This window comes from Tachysurus fulvidraco, chromosome 1 (assembly GCF_022655615.1).
Source record: "Tachysurus fulvidraco isolate hzauxx_2018 chromosome 1, HZAU_PFXX_2.0, whole genome shotgun sequence".
Lineage (NCBI taxonomy): Eukaryota > Metazoa > Chordata > Actinopteri > Siluriformes > Bagridae > Tachysurus > Tachysurus fulvidraco.
In genome coordinates, this window is record NC_062518.1 from 47307630 (window position 1) to 47325543 (window position 17914).

General features: G+C 38.2%; 1 protein-coding gene across 3 annotated transcripts in view; it reads right to left on the bottom strand.

The window, feature by feature from the left end:
* The window catches only part of LOC113635285 (nuclear factor 7, ovary-like), a 33808-nt gene extending 18277 nt beyond the window's left edge, over positions 1-15531 (bottom strand). The window contains exons 1-7 of one of the 3 annotated variants that reach the window (XM_047812894.1): positions 15380-15531; positions 14209-14792; positions 14005-14100; positions 13653-13886; positions 13410-13557; positions 13185-13211; positions 12468-13060 (exon numbers count right to left, since the gene is read on the bottom strand). In XM_047812894.1, the coding sequence (XP_047668850.1) occupies positions 12516-13060; positions 13185-13211; positions 13410-13557; positions 13653-13886; positions 14005-14100; positions 14209-14790 (1632 nt within the window). In that variant the 5' untranslated portion in view covers positions 14791-14792; positions 15380-15531 and the 3' untranslated portion in view covers positions 12468-12515. Of the gene's footprint in view, positions 1-12467; positions 13061-13184; positions 13212-13409; positions 13558-13652; positions 13887-14004; positions 14101-14208; positions 14793-15372 lie in introns of those variants that run through there. The other 2 variants (XM_047812898.1, XM_047812904.1) reach the window with 2 other exon arrangements.
* Between the last annotated feature and the right edge of the window lie 2383 nt (positions 15532-17914).

Here is a 17914-nt window from a genome sequence, read left to right on the forward strand (position 1 = left end):
AATGAGGAATTCTGCAATAGAATCAAAGAATTAATAAAGGCTATAGAGAGAGATTATTCTTTTGATTGTAATATAAGTAAATGGGAATTTCTTAAATTTAAAATTAGGGAATTTTCTATTACTTTCTCTAAGAAACTAAACAAAGAAAAAAAAGGAATATGAAAGGAATTTAATTTGTGAAATAAGTCAGTGTTGTAACAAACCAATTTTAAACAATTATGAAAAGGAGAAGGTGATGGAGCTTCAATGTAGATTAGATCATTTGTATCTCAAGAGGGCACAAGGTGCTTATATAAGATCCCGTGCCAAATGGATTGAGGACGGTGAAAAGAACTCTTCATATTTTAGTAATTTAGAAAAAAGCAGACAACAAAGAAATACTATAAGTAGTTTAATGATCCGAGAAGAGGACTGCAAAGATTTTAGAAGAATCGAAAAAGAAGTGTTCCAGTTCTATTCAAAACTTTATTCTTCAGATTTCTCCTCAGATGAGTCAGATCTCTTTTTTGCTAAAATTCAAAACAATATTCCACATATCGAGAGCTCATTTAAAGTCTTGTGTGATTTAGATCTTAAGATTGAAGAATTGGATTCAGTGGTGGAGAGGATGCCTTTAAATAAATCCCCAGGGACAGATGGGCTCTCTAACAATTTTTTTACATTTTTCTGAGGAGATCTAAGAAAATTATTATTTAATTCCCTATTAGAATGTATTGAAAGAAAAGATCTGGTAGAAAGTATGAAACAAGGCTTAATTACATTGATTCCCAAAAGTGGCAAGGATAAAAGATTTTTTGACAATTTGAGGCCTATCACTTTGCTTAACACAGATTATAAATTTTTTTCTGGGGCTATTGCTGCGAGGCTAAAAAAGGGTATTGCTACTATAATTAGTGAGACACAATCTGGGTTTATGGGAGGAAGGTCAATCCATAATAATATTAGATTGGTGTTAGATCTAATTGACTATAGTGATGTGGTTCAAGGCAGTGGGTTTCTTATTTTCTTAGATTTTTACAAAGCATTTGATGTGGTGGAACATCCATTTATTTTGAAAACTTTGCAGCATTTTGGTTTTGGAATAAGATTTATAAATTTAATTAAAATGTTATACAACGGAATAAATAGCTCTATAGCTCTTGGTCATGGAACCTGCACCATTGCTATTCATTATGGTTGCAGAGCTTTTATCTATATTGATAAAAAATAATGCTATTGAAGGTTTAACAGTGTTGAATAGACAAATAATTATAAGTCAGTTTGCTGAGGACACAACGTTGTTTTTAAAAGATGAACACCAAATTCCGCTAGCCTTACATGCTGTTAGTCAGTTTGCTAAAGCCTCAGGGTTACATTTGAATCTTAAAAAATGTGAAATGTTAACATTACATGACTTCCCGTTACAGTCATTATTTGATATTCAAATTAAGAGGGAAGTTAAATATTTAGGGATAATTATTTCTAAAGATAGAGAAACAATGGAGAGTAAAAATGTGTTGCATACTGTAGATAAATGTAAATCTATACTAAATAGATGGCTACAGAGGGATCTTTCAATTTTTGGAAGAGTTCTTTTGTCTAAAATGGATGGTTTGTCCAGATTAATCTACCCAGCCTTCTCATTGCCCATATCGACACGAATGATTAAATTAATAAATAGGGTGAATTTCAATTTTATTTGGAGGAATAAATGTCATTATATTAGAAAGGATGATATGATTAGAAATTATGAAGAAGGTGGTGTGAATGCGATTGATTTTGACATTATGAATGGGGTTTTGAAATTGGAGTGGAATCCTTTATTCAAAATATTCACTCCTTTTGGTTTATTGTCCCCAATGCAATTTTTAGCAAATTGGGTGGAATACAATTTTTTTTTACGCTGCGACTTTGAGTGTACCTCGCTACCAGTTAAACTTTCAACCTTTCATCAGCAAGTGCTGCTGTATTGGAGACTATTGTTTAAACATAACTTCACTCCTCACAACACTCCAGTTTGGAATAACAGATATATAAGGTTCGGCAGAAAATCTGTATATTTTGAGGAATGGAATGCCAAAGGGATTTGGGCGGTGGGAAATGTGTTACTGTACACAGAATTTTGTGAGAAATACCAACTGCAGTGCTCTGTTAATGTTTATAATAGAATGATTAGATCTATGCCAATTGTTGTAAGATTAATGGTTAGAGAAGACATTTTGTTCTCCAAGGTCTCCCCAGAATTGAGGCAGCTCTCCTTAGAAGGTTGTGAATTTTGTGACAAAAAATGCACAAACAGAGTCATTAGAAAACTAATTTTACATGCTTATTATCCAAATCCTATTAAACGGGTCTACATGCTTATGGATTTTGATACCTCTGAAATTAAAAAAATAAGAAAAAAATATTTGTCTTTCCTCCTCCCTCCTAAAGCTAAAGAGGTGAATTTCAAAATTTTAAATGAGATTTATCCCACCAATGAATTTTTAAGATTGAAATTTAATCTGGATGTGAATAATTGTGTTTTTTGTGAAACAAATATTGAAAATTTAGAGCATGTGTTCTTCTTTTGTGATATGGTGCAACCTTTTTGGAGAGGTATGCAAAACTGGTTATGGTCTAGGGAGGTTGAACTCCCTCCCCTTAATGTAAAGATAATTAGGTTTGGTATCTTTTTGGAAAACAAAGAGTTTGATTTTATTTGTAATTTTTTGTTATGTCTTGGTAAGTTTTTCATTCATAAGTGCAGGTGGTTAAAATCTAGACCTAACTTTAACCAGTGGATGAATGAGTTCAAACTCTTATGTGAAGCCTTAAGATTAGTTAAACACACAAAAGCCCTCAAATTGATTTCTCTGTTAGACAAAAATAAACTAATTTAAAATAAAGCCCTTTTTTTATTTATTTTGATACATATATTTATTTACTCATTAGTATTATTTTGTTTAATTTATTTTATTTTTGTCTTTTTCATTTTCTTATTTTTTTGTCTGTTTGTTTTATTGTGATCTATGTTTGTTATTGGTTATGCTCAACCTATGGCTGATTATTGTAATGTTCCTTGTGATTTGATTACGTACCTTGTTTGTTTGTTTGCTTATAATTAATATATATATATATATATATATATATATATATATATATATATATATATATATATATATATATATATATATATATATATATGTTACATGGAGGCAGCAGTTACAGGGTATTCACCAGCACTAGCAGTGAGGTGTGGTAATAGTGGTACAAGTGGAATAAGTGTTTATTTTATTTGTGCAATATTTCAATGTCCAGTCATCAGTTATTCCTCACACAAAGTAAATCTGTCTATACACGAGATACCAGTTAAATAAATCCACTGTTCACTCAGTGAGGATGTTATTTCTGGCCCAAAAGCTTAGAAACTGAACTTCTACTTATTCATCTAATGATTAGCAAAATGCTGTTATTATTACATTTGACCCATAGTAAAGAGTGAAAATATATAGTGGTGATTATTTAAACTCTTTAAATATACATACATTTTTAGAACTGTATATTAGATTTGATTACATGGACAGATGACCAATGGTGCTGAATTTTTACCTCTGTCGTTGAGACGGGGGCTGAAAAATGGATAAAGTTTCTCAGTGAAAGTCTGACCAGTGAAAGAGTAGATATGAGATTTTGCATCAACATCATAGAATGAGATCAGACCCTCCTCATAATCCACGAACACCCCCACTTTCTGAGGAGCCTGTTTCAAGGAGAGGGAGACAGGAGGAGAGTCCAGAGCCTTATATTCAGACCCATTCCTCAGCCACAGAGACCAATATCCATTCTTAGTGCTGTATATAATCTTTCCTTTCCTGTTAGCAGACTCTCTGGCCACTCCTAAATCCCACTTAGTCTTCCCTCTGACCTCCTGAATGATATTAAACATAATTAACTGTTAACATTTTATATTGCTTCATTGATGGTTAGATTGAAGATCTTTATAAATTACACACAACAATGAAGCATAGATTATGAAACAAAAGTAATCTAAAGAATAAATCTTCTCAAACAAAACCTTCCCTTACAAATCATTAAACACTTACTGATCATGTGAAGCTTCTCCATTTCCTCCCTGAGAGTTTCCTGAAGCTGAGACAGAGCTCTCATCAGAGTCTCCACATTCAGATGAATGGAAATTGTGAGGTCAGTCCAGTCCTGGGTGTGTGGAGGGCTGCACAGTGACGGGTAAATCTACAGTACAGCAGGAGAGAGGAGAAATCCCTCAGCATGGGGACTGCTGTCCTGTCATGTGCTGCATTGATATTGAGAAACAGAGGGACTCTGACCTGTAGGAGGTTGAGGTGATCCTCAGTGTGTGAGAGCTGCTCCATCTCAGTGTTTCTCCTCTTTAGCTCAGTGATTTCCTGTTCCAGCTCTTTAATGAACTCTTCAGCCTGCCTCTCTAATGCTTTTTGATTCTCCTCCATCACCTTAAACAGCTCAGCCTGGCTTCTCTCAATGCAGATCATCAGATTACTGAAGATCTCCACAAAGTCTGCTTTCTCCTTCTTTGTGGTTTTCTAAAAGGATTCAATTTGAACAAAATCATTCTGTTCCATATGATTATATCATGACTCTAATAAAGTGTTTTTTTAAAAGGAACTATGGTGTATATTAGTTAAGAGACTCACTTCATTGAGTTTGACAGAGTGTTTGATTTCCTCAATCTTCTTCAGTCGCTCCTGGATCATCTGCTGAACTTCTACTTGTGTCTTTCCCAACTGGATCTAAGACAAATAATTATCATTGTTTAAACTTGATTTTCTTTTTTCATTATAATCTATTTGCAAACATTTTTTAATGATCTATTATTGTTTTCAGTCTCTCACCTTCTTCTCTCTGCTCTCCTCCTCTAGAGGAACAGTGTTGTGAGTTTTGTGCTCTGTCTCAGTACAGAACTTACACACACACGTCTGGTCGTCTCTACAGAACAGCTCCAGGGGTCTCTCATGTTTCTGACAGATGTAGTCCTCCAGGTTCTCCACAGGGTCAATCAGTTTGTGTTTCTTTAATGAAGAAACTCTTTCATGAGGTTCCAGGTGAGTCTTGCAGTAAGAGGCCATACAGACCAGGCAGGACTTCACAGCTGCACATTTCTTTTAACAGCAGATGACAAAGAACACCTGAGATTGGGAGGGTTTTTCTTTAGCAGTGCTGGATTTCACCTGAACTGTCCTCTTAAATGAAGCAGCAAGTCCAGAGATGAACGTATTGACACGTAGTTCAGGACGTTTAGGGAATTCCTCCTTACACACTGGACACTGGTAGTGTGAACTGCTGTCCCAGAACTGTTTGAGACAGATCATACAGTAGTTGTGTCAACACACCAACTTTTTTATTGGCTGAGGGGATCAGGTGGTATAGCTGTGTGAAATAGCAAGACAATAAAAGGGCATCTACTTCACTAATCCAAAGATTCTGATTGTCTGAAGAAAGATATCAGGCATTATCAAAGTGTGGCAAGCTCCGTGGCATCTAATTCCATTCTCATGTAACAAGGTATCCTGTGACATTGTCTTTTGAGGCAACTAAATTCTGCATCATGGCTTGACATTATGGAAACTTTATTACCAACTGTAGAAATTGCCATAGAGGTTTTACAGAAGAAAGCTGATGGGACAACCCCATTAGGAAATGACATCCTGGGGTCATGTTCACTTCCAGGTGAACGTGTGCAGGGTCCCCCAGAATGCGGCAGCACAAACATCCTGTAAGAGGATGCCTTTTATCAGGAGAGTGGAAGATGCTACACCCCTGGTAGAGGAAATCTTGATACCAAGAGGCAAGATCATCCTGCTGGACTCATAAGCACAGTTTAAATAGGAACTCTACAAGCAAATGGGACAGGGGATACCTGGTGACAGGCCCCTATGTGGCCACCTTGGCAGACTTCCATTGGTTTTACACCACCAGAAAGGGTGGTGAATGTATGGCCTCAGTACCCTATACTAGGCACACAAATAATGCAGTCTTTCTTGTTCCAGAGACTCAGGAGATGAAAGAAAAAGCCCTGCAAAAGGACCACCCTGCCAGTAACAAATGGCACCATGGGGATATAACCTGGTCTACCTTAACCATCCAAGGCATAAAATCTAGGCAGAAGGGGGCTACTGAAAAGGCCTGCATTTTGCTCATTAATTTTGGGGGAGGTCACGGTTAAGGAATGAGTCTTCATCAGTATCAAAAAGCAGCTCAAAGTTTGCTTGTGGCAACTCCTCTAGGAACGCTGGCAAGGAACACTAGAGACCAGAGAGTGCTTTTCACAACAATCCTCAAGGATGAGTATATGGCTAGCCAACATGTCCGCAGGGTATACCCTGAATGTGGCAGGGGCTAGCCACTCTGAAAGGCATTTTTGAAGGAGCTCCAAATCAGGCAGTGGCAGGGCTACTGTTAGCACATTTGATAATGTACTAAATGTATTAGTATACTAATATTCAATACATTTTTACTTTACCGCGATATGATACATTATCAGCACACATGATAGTAGGTAGCTACATGCTAAGGCTACATTTTTTCTGTGTTAACGATAAAATAATGTTATGTACTTTATCGATTACAACCTCCGTTTATACAGATTACATGGAGCTGCACGTACACATTTTATTCGCCGCGTTTGGATGCCAATGTAGGTTCGCAAAGCCATGAGCATTAACAGTAAAGCAACATCGGCCATTGTTGTTGTGTTTGTGTTTGCCGCTGCTGCGCTAACGTTGCTGGGACACGTGACACGTATACAGTGACGTCACACTCAGCGCTGTGATGGCTCTCTAGCCGGTGGAAAGGCAAACCGGTTCTTAGAAGGTTCGCCAGTGGAACCAACTTTGAACCAGCACTAGCGCTAGCTCCGAACCAGCACCCAGTTCTTTCCGGTGGAAAAGAGGCATAAGTGTCCCAGGTGAGCCTGCATACTATCATTAGAAGTTCCCAGAATCAGGAAGTGGTGCACATCTGCACTCGTGGTTAGCCTCAACGGGGCAGAAGATGTGAGAAGAGTCAGCCGGAACAGAAGGAGGTTGCCTCCAGAGACACAAGCACACCAATCATTCATACTCTACCAACTGAAGGTTGGAAGTGTCAATTCCCAGGCCTCAGCCCCTACCTAGGCCAAGTCAGTGTGTCCTGAGATGTATTTTACCCTCTAAGAGAGCAGTGTGGTCTCTACCCAAGGCTGGATCTGCCAAGTCAATTAGGGAAGGAGGCACAGGCACAGCCTACTCTGGCAATTGATGTGGGCATCTGGGCAGACCCGGACAACTCAGCCCCTTGGCCCTGGGGAGAATGTTCCAATGAAACACAATCCTCATTCCAGGCCAGATAATTAAACAAGGAAATCCCAAATGCCCTAGGCAGAGCTGAATCTGAGACCATAAGAGAGACTTCTGTTGGGGTAAGCCCATGATGGTGTAATGCCTTGAGTGTGGAACCCAAAGTGCAAAGCTGGGGTCTTCCCCACAGAGGGGGTGCAACCCTGACCACCCTGAACAGGGGTCCGGGGTGAAGAGCCCCTACCCTTTGGCAAGAACTGAAATGGAGACCATGTGCGTTGGATTAATATGTGTAAGTTTACATTTACATTTACAGCATTTGGCAGACTCCCTTATCCATAGCAACATACATAAGTGCTTAAATCTCTATCATTGGATACATTAATGCTGGTTCACTAGGTTACATACTTAAGATACCATGAGTTTAAAACATTGTTTAAAGTTACAATGAAAAAGTTTCAAAGGTTTTTTTGTTTGTTTGTTTTTGTTTTTTGTTTTAGAAATGCAAAAGATAGGGAAAGAAGTGCTAGTTGAAGTGTTTCCTGAATAAATAGGTCTTCAACCGCCATTTGAAAATAGCCAGTAACTAAGCTGTCCGGAATCCTAGTGGAAGTTCATTCCACCACCTTGGTGCCAGAACAGAGAAGAGTCTTGTAGTATACTTGCCTCTTACCCTGAGAGATGGTGGAACCTGTCGAGCAGTGCTGTAGATCGGTCCAAACATGCTGAGATCCGATCAGAAGCTGTGGTCTCTGAGGGTGGGAAATAGAAGATAAATTATGTATCATCAGCATAGCAGTGGTGAGAGAAACCGTGTGAGGAAATAATTTCACCAAGAGAGTGAGTATACAGGAAGAAAAGAAGAGGACCAATACTGAGCCCTGTGGGACACCAGTGGAGAGTCTGTGTGGAGCAGATGTCACTCCCCTCCATGTTACCTGATATGAGCATCCTTCCAGGTAGGAAGCAAACCATTCCCAAGCTGACTCGCAAATCCCAAGACTCCCGAGGGTGGACAAGATAGTCTTGTGGTTGACCATATCATACACTGCTGAAAGGTCAAGGAGGATAAGGACGGATGATAGTTTGGCTGATCTAGCAATCATGTTAAATGTTCAGAAGAGAGAAAAATTGTTTCAGAGCTAAAAACACAGCCCACACTTCCAAGCTGATTATGTGCCATGAAAGATGAGGTCATATGCTATGGGGTCATATGCTATGCTATGCACCCTGACCCATGCACAAAGCATTGTTGGAAAGTTTGCAACAGCAGCTCGCCTGAGGCAAGAACTGGGATATATACACAAAAGAACGGTATGAGGCAACAGCGCGTAACCCCACACTGCTTGGTGGGCTATTTGGGTAGTAAAAACTTGGACTAAAATGGGGTCATCTTTCAGAGTAAGGAGGTGCCCAGTCCTCCTGCCCATTGAAAGGGGTGAACTTGGACAGCCAGACTAGCCTACTGTTCCTGTGTGTAGGAGCTATGGTGTGAAATAGAACAGCTGCAAGAAGAATATCACAGACTCCCACTTGGCCTCCTGATGCCTGTTGACTATGATGAACACTACAAGAACAGACCCTGAGGAGAAGTTGGGGCATCCAGACGGAAGGACTCGTCCTCAATACCCAAAATACTGAGCTATAGTTGCATTTCTGTGGCTGCCCTGGAATGGCCAATGGTGAGGGCCATCAGCTTGGTGTCATGGAAGGTCAGATCTGTGGCTCTGCTGAGACTTAAAGTAAGCCTACATGGCTTTGAAGGGAAGGCAGGTTTCCTTCACTGTGTCAGCGAGTAACAAGAGGTGGTAGGAGCGTGAAGGTGAGCTGAGTACTTCCAGGTCCTCGGCACCTCAGCATGGAGAATAACAGGAGATCTCGACAGACAGGAGGTAGAATGTGGCAAGACGTCACAAAGTAATCTTCCAAGTTTAAAACAGATGACTCTCTGTTCCTCATTAGACCACTTGAGTCCAATTAAACTCACCACACAAGAAACCACCTCGAGCAACTCTTCAAATGCTACTGGCTAAAACATGAGTTACCACCCATATCAAGCACCCCTGAATCTGATGCGAACAATGTTAAGTCTTTATTTGGCTCTGAAGAAACTGACTTGGGAAATGAGCTAGGGAAAGGTATGAACTTGTCCCACACAATACTTCCACAAGCTCTATCTGTGAGCCCCATGAACAATGTTGGTATGCTGCCTAAATTGCTGTGGAATTCATACCACCATGAGGGGGCACCTGGCTCAAGAATAAAGTCTAAAGGTAGTAAAGCGTCTTAGCCAGGAATATCTAAGGAGCCATGATGTAAATGTCCTTTGGGCTTGCTGATGCTCACTGCTATGTCACCTGACACCCCCCCTCCCCAGTCAATTCAAAATTGTTGTGTGTTCACACAAGCTTTAGCCAACAGCCCTGAAAAGGTGGTTCCCACAGCATCAAGACATTAAGCACCATGAAGTAATGGATCTATTGCAATTTCAAAGACTGAGTTTAATGAACTCTGAATGGGTTAAACTTAACTAAAAATCCTTTATGATGATGGTACAGCAAAGAGCCTATGATTAAAACACTGATCCACAGTGTTCACAAGAATATTGAGCATAGAAAAAAGTATTTATCTATGCAGACTTTACCATTGACATTAACATGGAGTAGACAGAGCACAGCACAATGATACTCACACAACCAGATAAACTTTTTCTAACTGATTTTACTTAATGGGGCCTGATACTTATATTAAGATATTGAGAAAGGCATCTTCTTTTGTTGAAGCCCAATTCTTAACTTTCATAACATGTTCATAACAAATTTATAAAGTTTATAAAGTACTGCAACATGAGAAAAAATACATTAGATTTTTACCTATTTATATTTTACTCTATACTTTCGCCTCCTGTTTCTTGTTCATTTCTCGCATTCCTGCTCTCTTACTGTTCACCTGCAGTGGTTGTAATACACTGAAGAAAGAGAGATTGTATCCTGCTGAAATGATCTGACTGTAGTTATGAAAGGACTTCAAATGTTTCAGTCTGGTCATGACAGACACTTTCTAGTTTTTGGACAAGCAGCTAGATACACTTATCACAAGTCGAAGTACTGCTAACAACAAAGGAATAATTATTGGACATGCTGCAGCTCTCACACGTGAAAAAATAAATGTTAACATACCTAATGATAATATACCCTTTGACCGAATATAAACAGGGTTTTAAGAAGATCCAAAGGGGGTTTCCTCAGCTCGCTGTGTTTAGACAGAAAGCCAAAAAATCTTCCACAGAGATTAACTGAGAAAGGAAAATGAAAAAATTAAGGAACGAAAACAGCAGCACTAAATTATTTAAGAAAATTAAACAGTACAATTTAAACAAAAACACAAAGTAATCCAGGGAATGGCAATAAAAAACAGAAGGACAACCATAAAAACACATAGCAGTGATAAAAGATAACAACCCACCAAAAACATGGGAAACACTTAGGGTAAAATACATACAGTGAACCAATGACAAATGAGAACAGGAACACATGACTTATAACATCAGAACATGACACATACACTAGGCCAGAGAATATGAGGGCAAGGTAAGCAAGACACACAAAATACAAGACAGGTTACACAATTAAAAGCAGTGGTGTAGTCTACGTGATACACAGGTATACACTGTATATACCCACTAGGAAAGACCAATGATTTCCGTATACCCACTTAAAAAGCGTGAGGATACGTAACTATCGTTTTGTGACAGAACTTTCATTCATAAATTCACCCCCTGCGAATCACTAACGTTTTTGGACCATTGGGGCTTCCGTGGCCTGTGACCTGATCTGACGTCAACTACCAAGGAGGAAAATCAGTTTCTTGGTGGTCTTTTTTGGTGCAAATTAGAAATTAACTAATTAATGTAAAAGAAGACATGAAATGAAAGCAGACTCAAACTACACACTTTGAGTGTTTTCGGAAGCCTGCGCCTAAAGCTACAGCAGCTTCGGGTGACATTTCACCCACAGCCCGAGTACAAATAAAAACTACCAGTTCATTCAGTTCATAATATTCTGCAATGAAAGAGTGTTGGTGATAGAATTGTACAAATGTTTAATGTTTATTAAATGTACATTGAAAATTGACAGCTGAAAAAACCTGTGCTCCAGGTCCCATATTCATATAACATTTAAGGCTAAATGTAGCTCTTAAAGGTATAAAGTTGACCCAAAAATGAAAATTATGTCATTTTTAAAAATATCATCTTTTGTGTTAAACAGAAGAAAGAAACTCATACAGTTTTGGAACAATTTGAGGTTGAGGAAATAACACAATTTTCATTTTTGGGTGAACTATACCTTTAAGAGCTACATTTAGCTTTAAATGTTATATGAATATGGGACTTGGAGCACAGGTTTTATCAGCTGACTGTCCTTTTTGCTTATAATAAATTGGAATGTTGATAACACATAAGCAGTCTTTAATAATGCTCTAAATTACATGTAGATGCATATTTTATGCATTAGTGAGTGTGGTGGTGCCTATGGGGTGTCGCTCTAGGATGGATACGTATGAGGCTGGGAGGGGGAAAAAAATCACAGTATACTCACTACAAAAAACAACTACACCACTGATTAAAAGACATGAAAACCATAAAATGTAATGAAATCTAAAACCAACATGACAGGGCAACATTAATTCCAGTGAAAATATTTTATATTAATAAAATAATATTAACTGTACATTATAGGACAATCAATCAATCAATTAATTAATTAATTTTACTTAGATTCATGTTGTGCGTAGGGTTGATGTAGCTAAATGCACAGGCTAAAAATAAATGGATTCATCAGTCCTAACTGGCTTCTTGGATCGTTGTACTTTTTGTAATGTTCAATGTTGTAAATGTTGTTTATATATAAAATGAGTATTAGGACTAAATAAATAAATATTGTTTATCTATTAATTATTGTTCAGTCAGTGAGGACATTATTTGGGGGCCGAAAGTTTACAATATTGATTAAAAATATATTCTGGTGAATATAATTTAAAGGTCAGGTATAGGGCTGGGGATTATATCACGTTAACATGAAAAATCTATGAGACTAACATTAAAACAGATTTATTTATCATTGTTTAAAGTTCTTATTAAGCTAATTCAAAAAAGAAACCAAGATAATACTAACATTGTTCTCATTGTTTATTAAGAAATAAAGAAGAGTTTACAAATGCATATTAGATTTGATTAACAGGACAGATGATCAGTGGTGATGAATTTTTACCTCCATCATTGTCAGAGGGGCTGAATAATGGATAAAGTTTCTCAGTGAAAGTCTGACCAGTGAAAGAGTAGATATGAGATTTTGCATCAACATCATAGAAGGAGATCATTCCCTCCTCATAATCCACAAACACCCCCACCTTCTGAGGAGCCTGTTCCAAGGAGAGGGAAACAGGAGGAGAGTCCAGAGACTCATATTCAGACTCATTCCTTAGCCACAAAAGCAAATATCCATCCTCAGGCCTGGCTGTAATCTCCCCTTTCCTGTTAGCAGACTCTATGACCACTCCTAAATCCCACTCAGTCTTCCTTCTGACCTGCACCTCATAGTAAAATCTCCCTGAGGTGAATCCCTCATTTCCCAACACACAGACACAATCATCAAACCTCTCTGGATTATCTGGGACTTTCTTTCTTTTGTCTCCACATGTAACTTGTTTCCCATCATTAGACAGGATGAGATTAGGATGAGCTGTATCAGGATCCAGAGTCACATCCACTGAGAGACAGAAACACAGCTTTATCAGTTTTATCAGTTCTTAATCAGTTTTATCACTGCACAGTGTGGAACAGTGAAGAAATCTATATACATTTAGTCATGTGATCAATAAGAGCTCACAAACCTGCATATTGTTGAATTCTCTTCAGTTCTGTTTGGAAAATTATATAGAAAATAATTCATCGTTAACATTTTATTTTGCTTCATTGATGGGTAGATTGTAGATAATCACAGACCTTTTAAAAATTAAAAAATGAAACCCAAAGTATTCATTATGAAATAACAGTAATTAAAAAAAAACCGAATCTATTCCACAAAAACATTTTCTTTCAAATCATTAAACACTTACTGATCTCTGGAAGCTTCTCCATTTCCTCCCTGAGAGTTTCCTGAAGCTGAGACAGAGCTCTCAACAGAGTCTCCACATTCAGATGAGTGGTAATTGTGAGATCAGTCCAGTCCTGGGTGTGTGGAGGGCTGCACAGTGACGGGTAAATCTACAGTACAGCAGGAGAGAGGAGAAATCCCTCAGCATGGGGACTGCTGTCCTGTCATGTGCTGCAGTGATATTGAGAAACAGAGGGACTCTGACCTGTAGGAGGTGGAGGTGATCCTCAGTGTGTGAGAGCTGCTCCAGCTCAGTGTTTCTCCTCTTTAGCTCAGTGATTTCCTGCTCCAGCTCTTTAATGAACTCTTCAGCCTGCCTCTCTGCTGCTTTCTGCTTCTCCTCCATCACCTTAAACAGCTCAGTCTGGCTTCTCTCAATGCAGCTCATCAGATTACTGAAGATCTCCACAAAGTCTGATTTCTCCTTCTCTGTGATTTTCTAATAGGATACAATTTGAACAAAATCATAATGGTCCATAAGATTATATGATAACTCTAATAAAGTGTGTGTTTTTTTAAATAAAGGAGCTATGATGTAGCTTAGTTAAGAGACTCACTTCATTAAGTTTTACAGAGTGTTTGAGTTCCTCAATCTTCTTCAATCGCTCTTGGATCATCTGCTGAACCTCTGCTTGTGTCTTTCCCAACTGGATCTAAGACAAATATTTAGCATTAAATACAAATTCATTATATTACTCGATGAAATTCATTTGAAATCTTTGTTTTTATCTAGTATCCATTATTCATTTCCTGTCTCTTACCCTCTTCTCTCTGCTCTCCTCCTCTAGAGGAACAGTGTTGTGAGTTTTGTGCTCTGTCTCAGTACAGAACTTACACACACACGTCTGGTCGTCTCTACAGAACAGCTCCAGGGGTCTCTCATGTTTCTGACAGATGTAGTCCTCCAGGTTCTCCACAGGGTCGATCAGTTTGTGTTTCTTTAATGAAGAAACTCTTTCATGAGGTTCCAGGTGAGTCTTGCAGTAAGAGGCCATACAGATCAGGCAGGACTTCACAGCTGCACATTTCTTTTCACAGCAGACCTCACAGAACACCTGAGATTGGGTGGGATTTTCTGTAGCAGTGCTGGATTTCACCTGAACTGACTTCTTAAATGGAGCAGCAAGTGCAGAGATGAACGTATTCACACATAACTCAGGTCTCTTTGGGAAACTGGTTTTACACACTGGACACTGGCAGTGTGAACTGCTGTCCCAGAACTCTTTGAGACAGATCATACAGTAGTTGTGTCCACATGAAGTAGTGACTGGATCAGTGAACACATCCAGACAGATGGGACACTGGAGCTGATCTTCACACAGGACACTGCTGGAGGAAGCCATGACTGACACAAGAGACACAATGAGAGTGGATTTAGACAACAAAAAAACTTTAAACACTGTGTTCATTTTAATTATCCAATCAAGGAACAAAACACTGTGTGTTGTAAAGTTGTCAGAAAATTATTTAAACAAACAAACAAACAAACAAACAAATAAATAAAAAAAGTAGAGTTTTACACTGTAGTCAGCCACAAAGTGATTATTGTGTTATCTTTATAATGGTGTGTAAAATTATGAACAGTTGTTACAGTAGTTGTTTAGATTTAATTATGATAAATGTATAAACAACAAACAGTGTAAATACACACACACACACACACACACACACACACACACACACACACACACACACACACACACACACACACACACACACACACACAAACGTAAATACATTCTCTGCATCATCTGTTATATTTACTCTGAAAGCTATTATATAAAAATATATATAAAATCAATTTAAAATATATTTTAAGTTGCACAGTTTCATTTCCGGTATGTGAAACTTCTAACAGAAATAAAATACGGTTACCGTCTATTTAACATCATTTTGTTAGTCTTTCACTTTTCCTGCTCACTTACACTTTACCTGCTGTGGTTTTAGCTCCTTGAAGGAAAACTGCAAACGCTTCAAACTGGAGATTGTGTCCCGTGTTGAATCCTGATCAGGAAACTTACACACCTTACTTTCGTTTCTGTAAAGTGACGTAATAAGCCACGCCCCTAACCGAGGTTTACGTATTACAAATACACATTGTGGCCACTAGATGGCAGAAATATTCACCTGAATAACCTGCACAGAATGATTTAGAGATATTTAAGAAATCTGACTTCATTACAATCCAGTAAAAGAGAAATACAGCAGTAAAGCATAGAACGGCCCAAAAAACAGAATTATGTTTAATAAAGAAACAATATTTTTTAAAAATCTTCATTATTTAAACAATCAGTAGAATGTACAGAAAATGCGGTAACTGAAGAACATATGAAAAATTAATATTAAAAAAGGATCATGAATTTGAAAATATCTGAATAGTGCAGACCTTAAAAGCAATTTTCTCTCTCTCTCTCTCTCTCTCTCTCTCTCTCTCTCTCTCTCTCTCTCTCTCTCTCTCTCTCTCTCTCTCTCTCTCTCTAATAGTTAATTCACTTCAAGGTTTTTGTGATTCAATAATTTACGTTTTTTGATTCACGTGATTGTTGTTATTCTGTTGTTAAAATGGAAGGATCTAATTTAAGGATGTGTTCATGTCCCATTTTTATTCATTTTTTAGATTTTTATTGAATTTACAACTCACCTGTATGTGAAAACCTTTTAAAAATAAATGCATATAATCATTTATTGTTGCAAATAAAACTCTCATAGTCCATAAATACTGTAGATTTAACTTTGTTTAATATACACATTTAGTTAAATTATCAAACATCTGTATGACTTGCCAATGACTTGCTTGACTCAAGCTACGTTTTGACTTGAATTGCTTGATATAACGTAGTGACTTGACTTGACTTGACCTGACTCTCACAAAAATTGACTCGGACTTGCTTGAGACTTGAAGGTTATGACTTGAGACTTACTGGCCAAAAAGCCAAAAATGGCGTACGCCAAAAAAAATTCAGATTTATAAAACCGTGCGTACGCAAACCTGTAAGCAATGTTCCCTATATAAATCACAGATCACGCGCAGATGTGCATACGTGAACCAGCCTCAAATCCCACCCTGTATATGCCCATTTTTAACCATAAATAGTCAATGCAAATCACTGCGCAGGGCACGAGAGTAGACCTCGTTATAACAAGTTTCCTTTGCGCTCTGCTGTTTAAAAATGGGGTGAGGAGCCAGCGTCTCAGGGGTAGCCACTGTCGCCTGCAGGTTATAATTATATTAAAAGCAACATTGTTATAATTATATTAAAAACAAAATTGTTACATTTTCTACTTTTTAATATTGTTAAACTCACCAATAAGCCAGCCATCACGTACTGCCCCTGCATTTAGTCTGTTCCCTACACAATGTGTCAAGATAAAGGAATCATGTGTTGAACCAGGCCAGCGTGCCACAATGTTTGTGAGGGTCATGTTGGAGTCACATATGATTGGCACATTAATAGAATGCACATGCTTTCTATTACATGAGCAAATTCATTTTCAGATGGGGCCCTTTTAGCAACATGAGCGCAGTCAATTGCACCGATTACATTTGGGAAACCAGACATCGCTGCAAATTGCATTTTAATTTCGGCCTGTTCTCGCGCAGTGTAGTGGAACCTGATGTATCGACTACCCATAATAAGTATTCCATTCAAAACGTCAGATATTATGGCACTCAGGGACGGCTGTGATATATAAGACCTATAGAGTTGAGATGATGGATTCCAATAGAATTATTTCATGTACAAAAAGGTTTTAGACACAAAGTTGAGTATTACTTATAGTTTTTTTTATATAAATAATTCACCTGTCCGCCAATTTCTGCTGGAAACAGCCGGTTGCCAAGAACCCCAGAGTGGTGAGGACTTGTATTTAGACTGGGATGGCATGGTTCCGGCATGTTGCCCTCTATAATACTAGACCCAATTCAGCACATAGATCTAAGAGCACAGCTCTAGGGAATCGGCTTATTAGCCAGTCATCATAATGGGCCAGGAAATCATCATGGTCCCTGAAAACTTGTTCTCTCCTTATTCTGCCATTGGCTTAATCTACAGTGCCAGCAGTGCAATCATGAAGCATTACATACCCTGGTCACCGGAGTATTTATATGTTTCTAGCAATTAGACTGAGCAATACCACCTTGACAAAATCACAGAATTAATTTGTGGGCGAAAATGTAAGACGAAAATGTTATAGTGAACACATGCTTCTTCATGACGGTTTTGTAATGAACACCGTAATAGTTAGGACCAATGATGAGTAGCGATTGTGCTTCATGACTGTATTTGCAGACTTTGAGATTTTATGATATATGTACATTAAGGAAAATATGTTGTTTTTACACTGTGTTCTGTAGTTCTCTAATAAAAGGGTTTTTCATGCTATTCTGTGTCACATGTAGACACGCCATCTCCTCCTGCACTCCCATTGTGGACAATGTGACTGTAAGGCAGCGCTGATTATTCATTC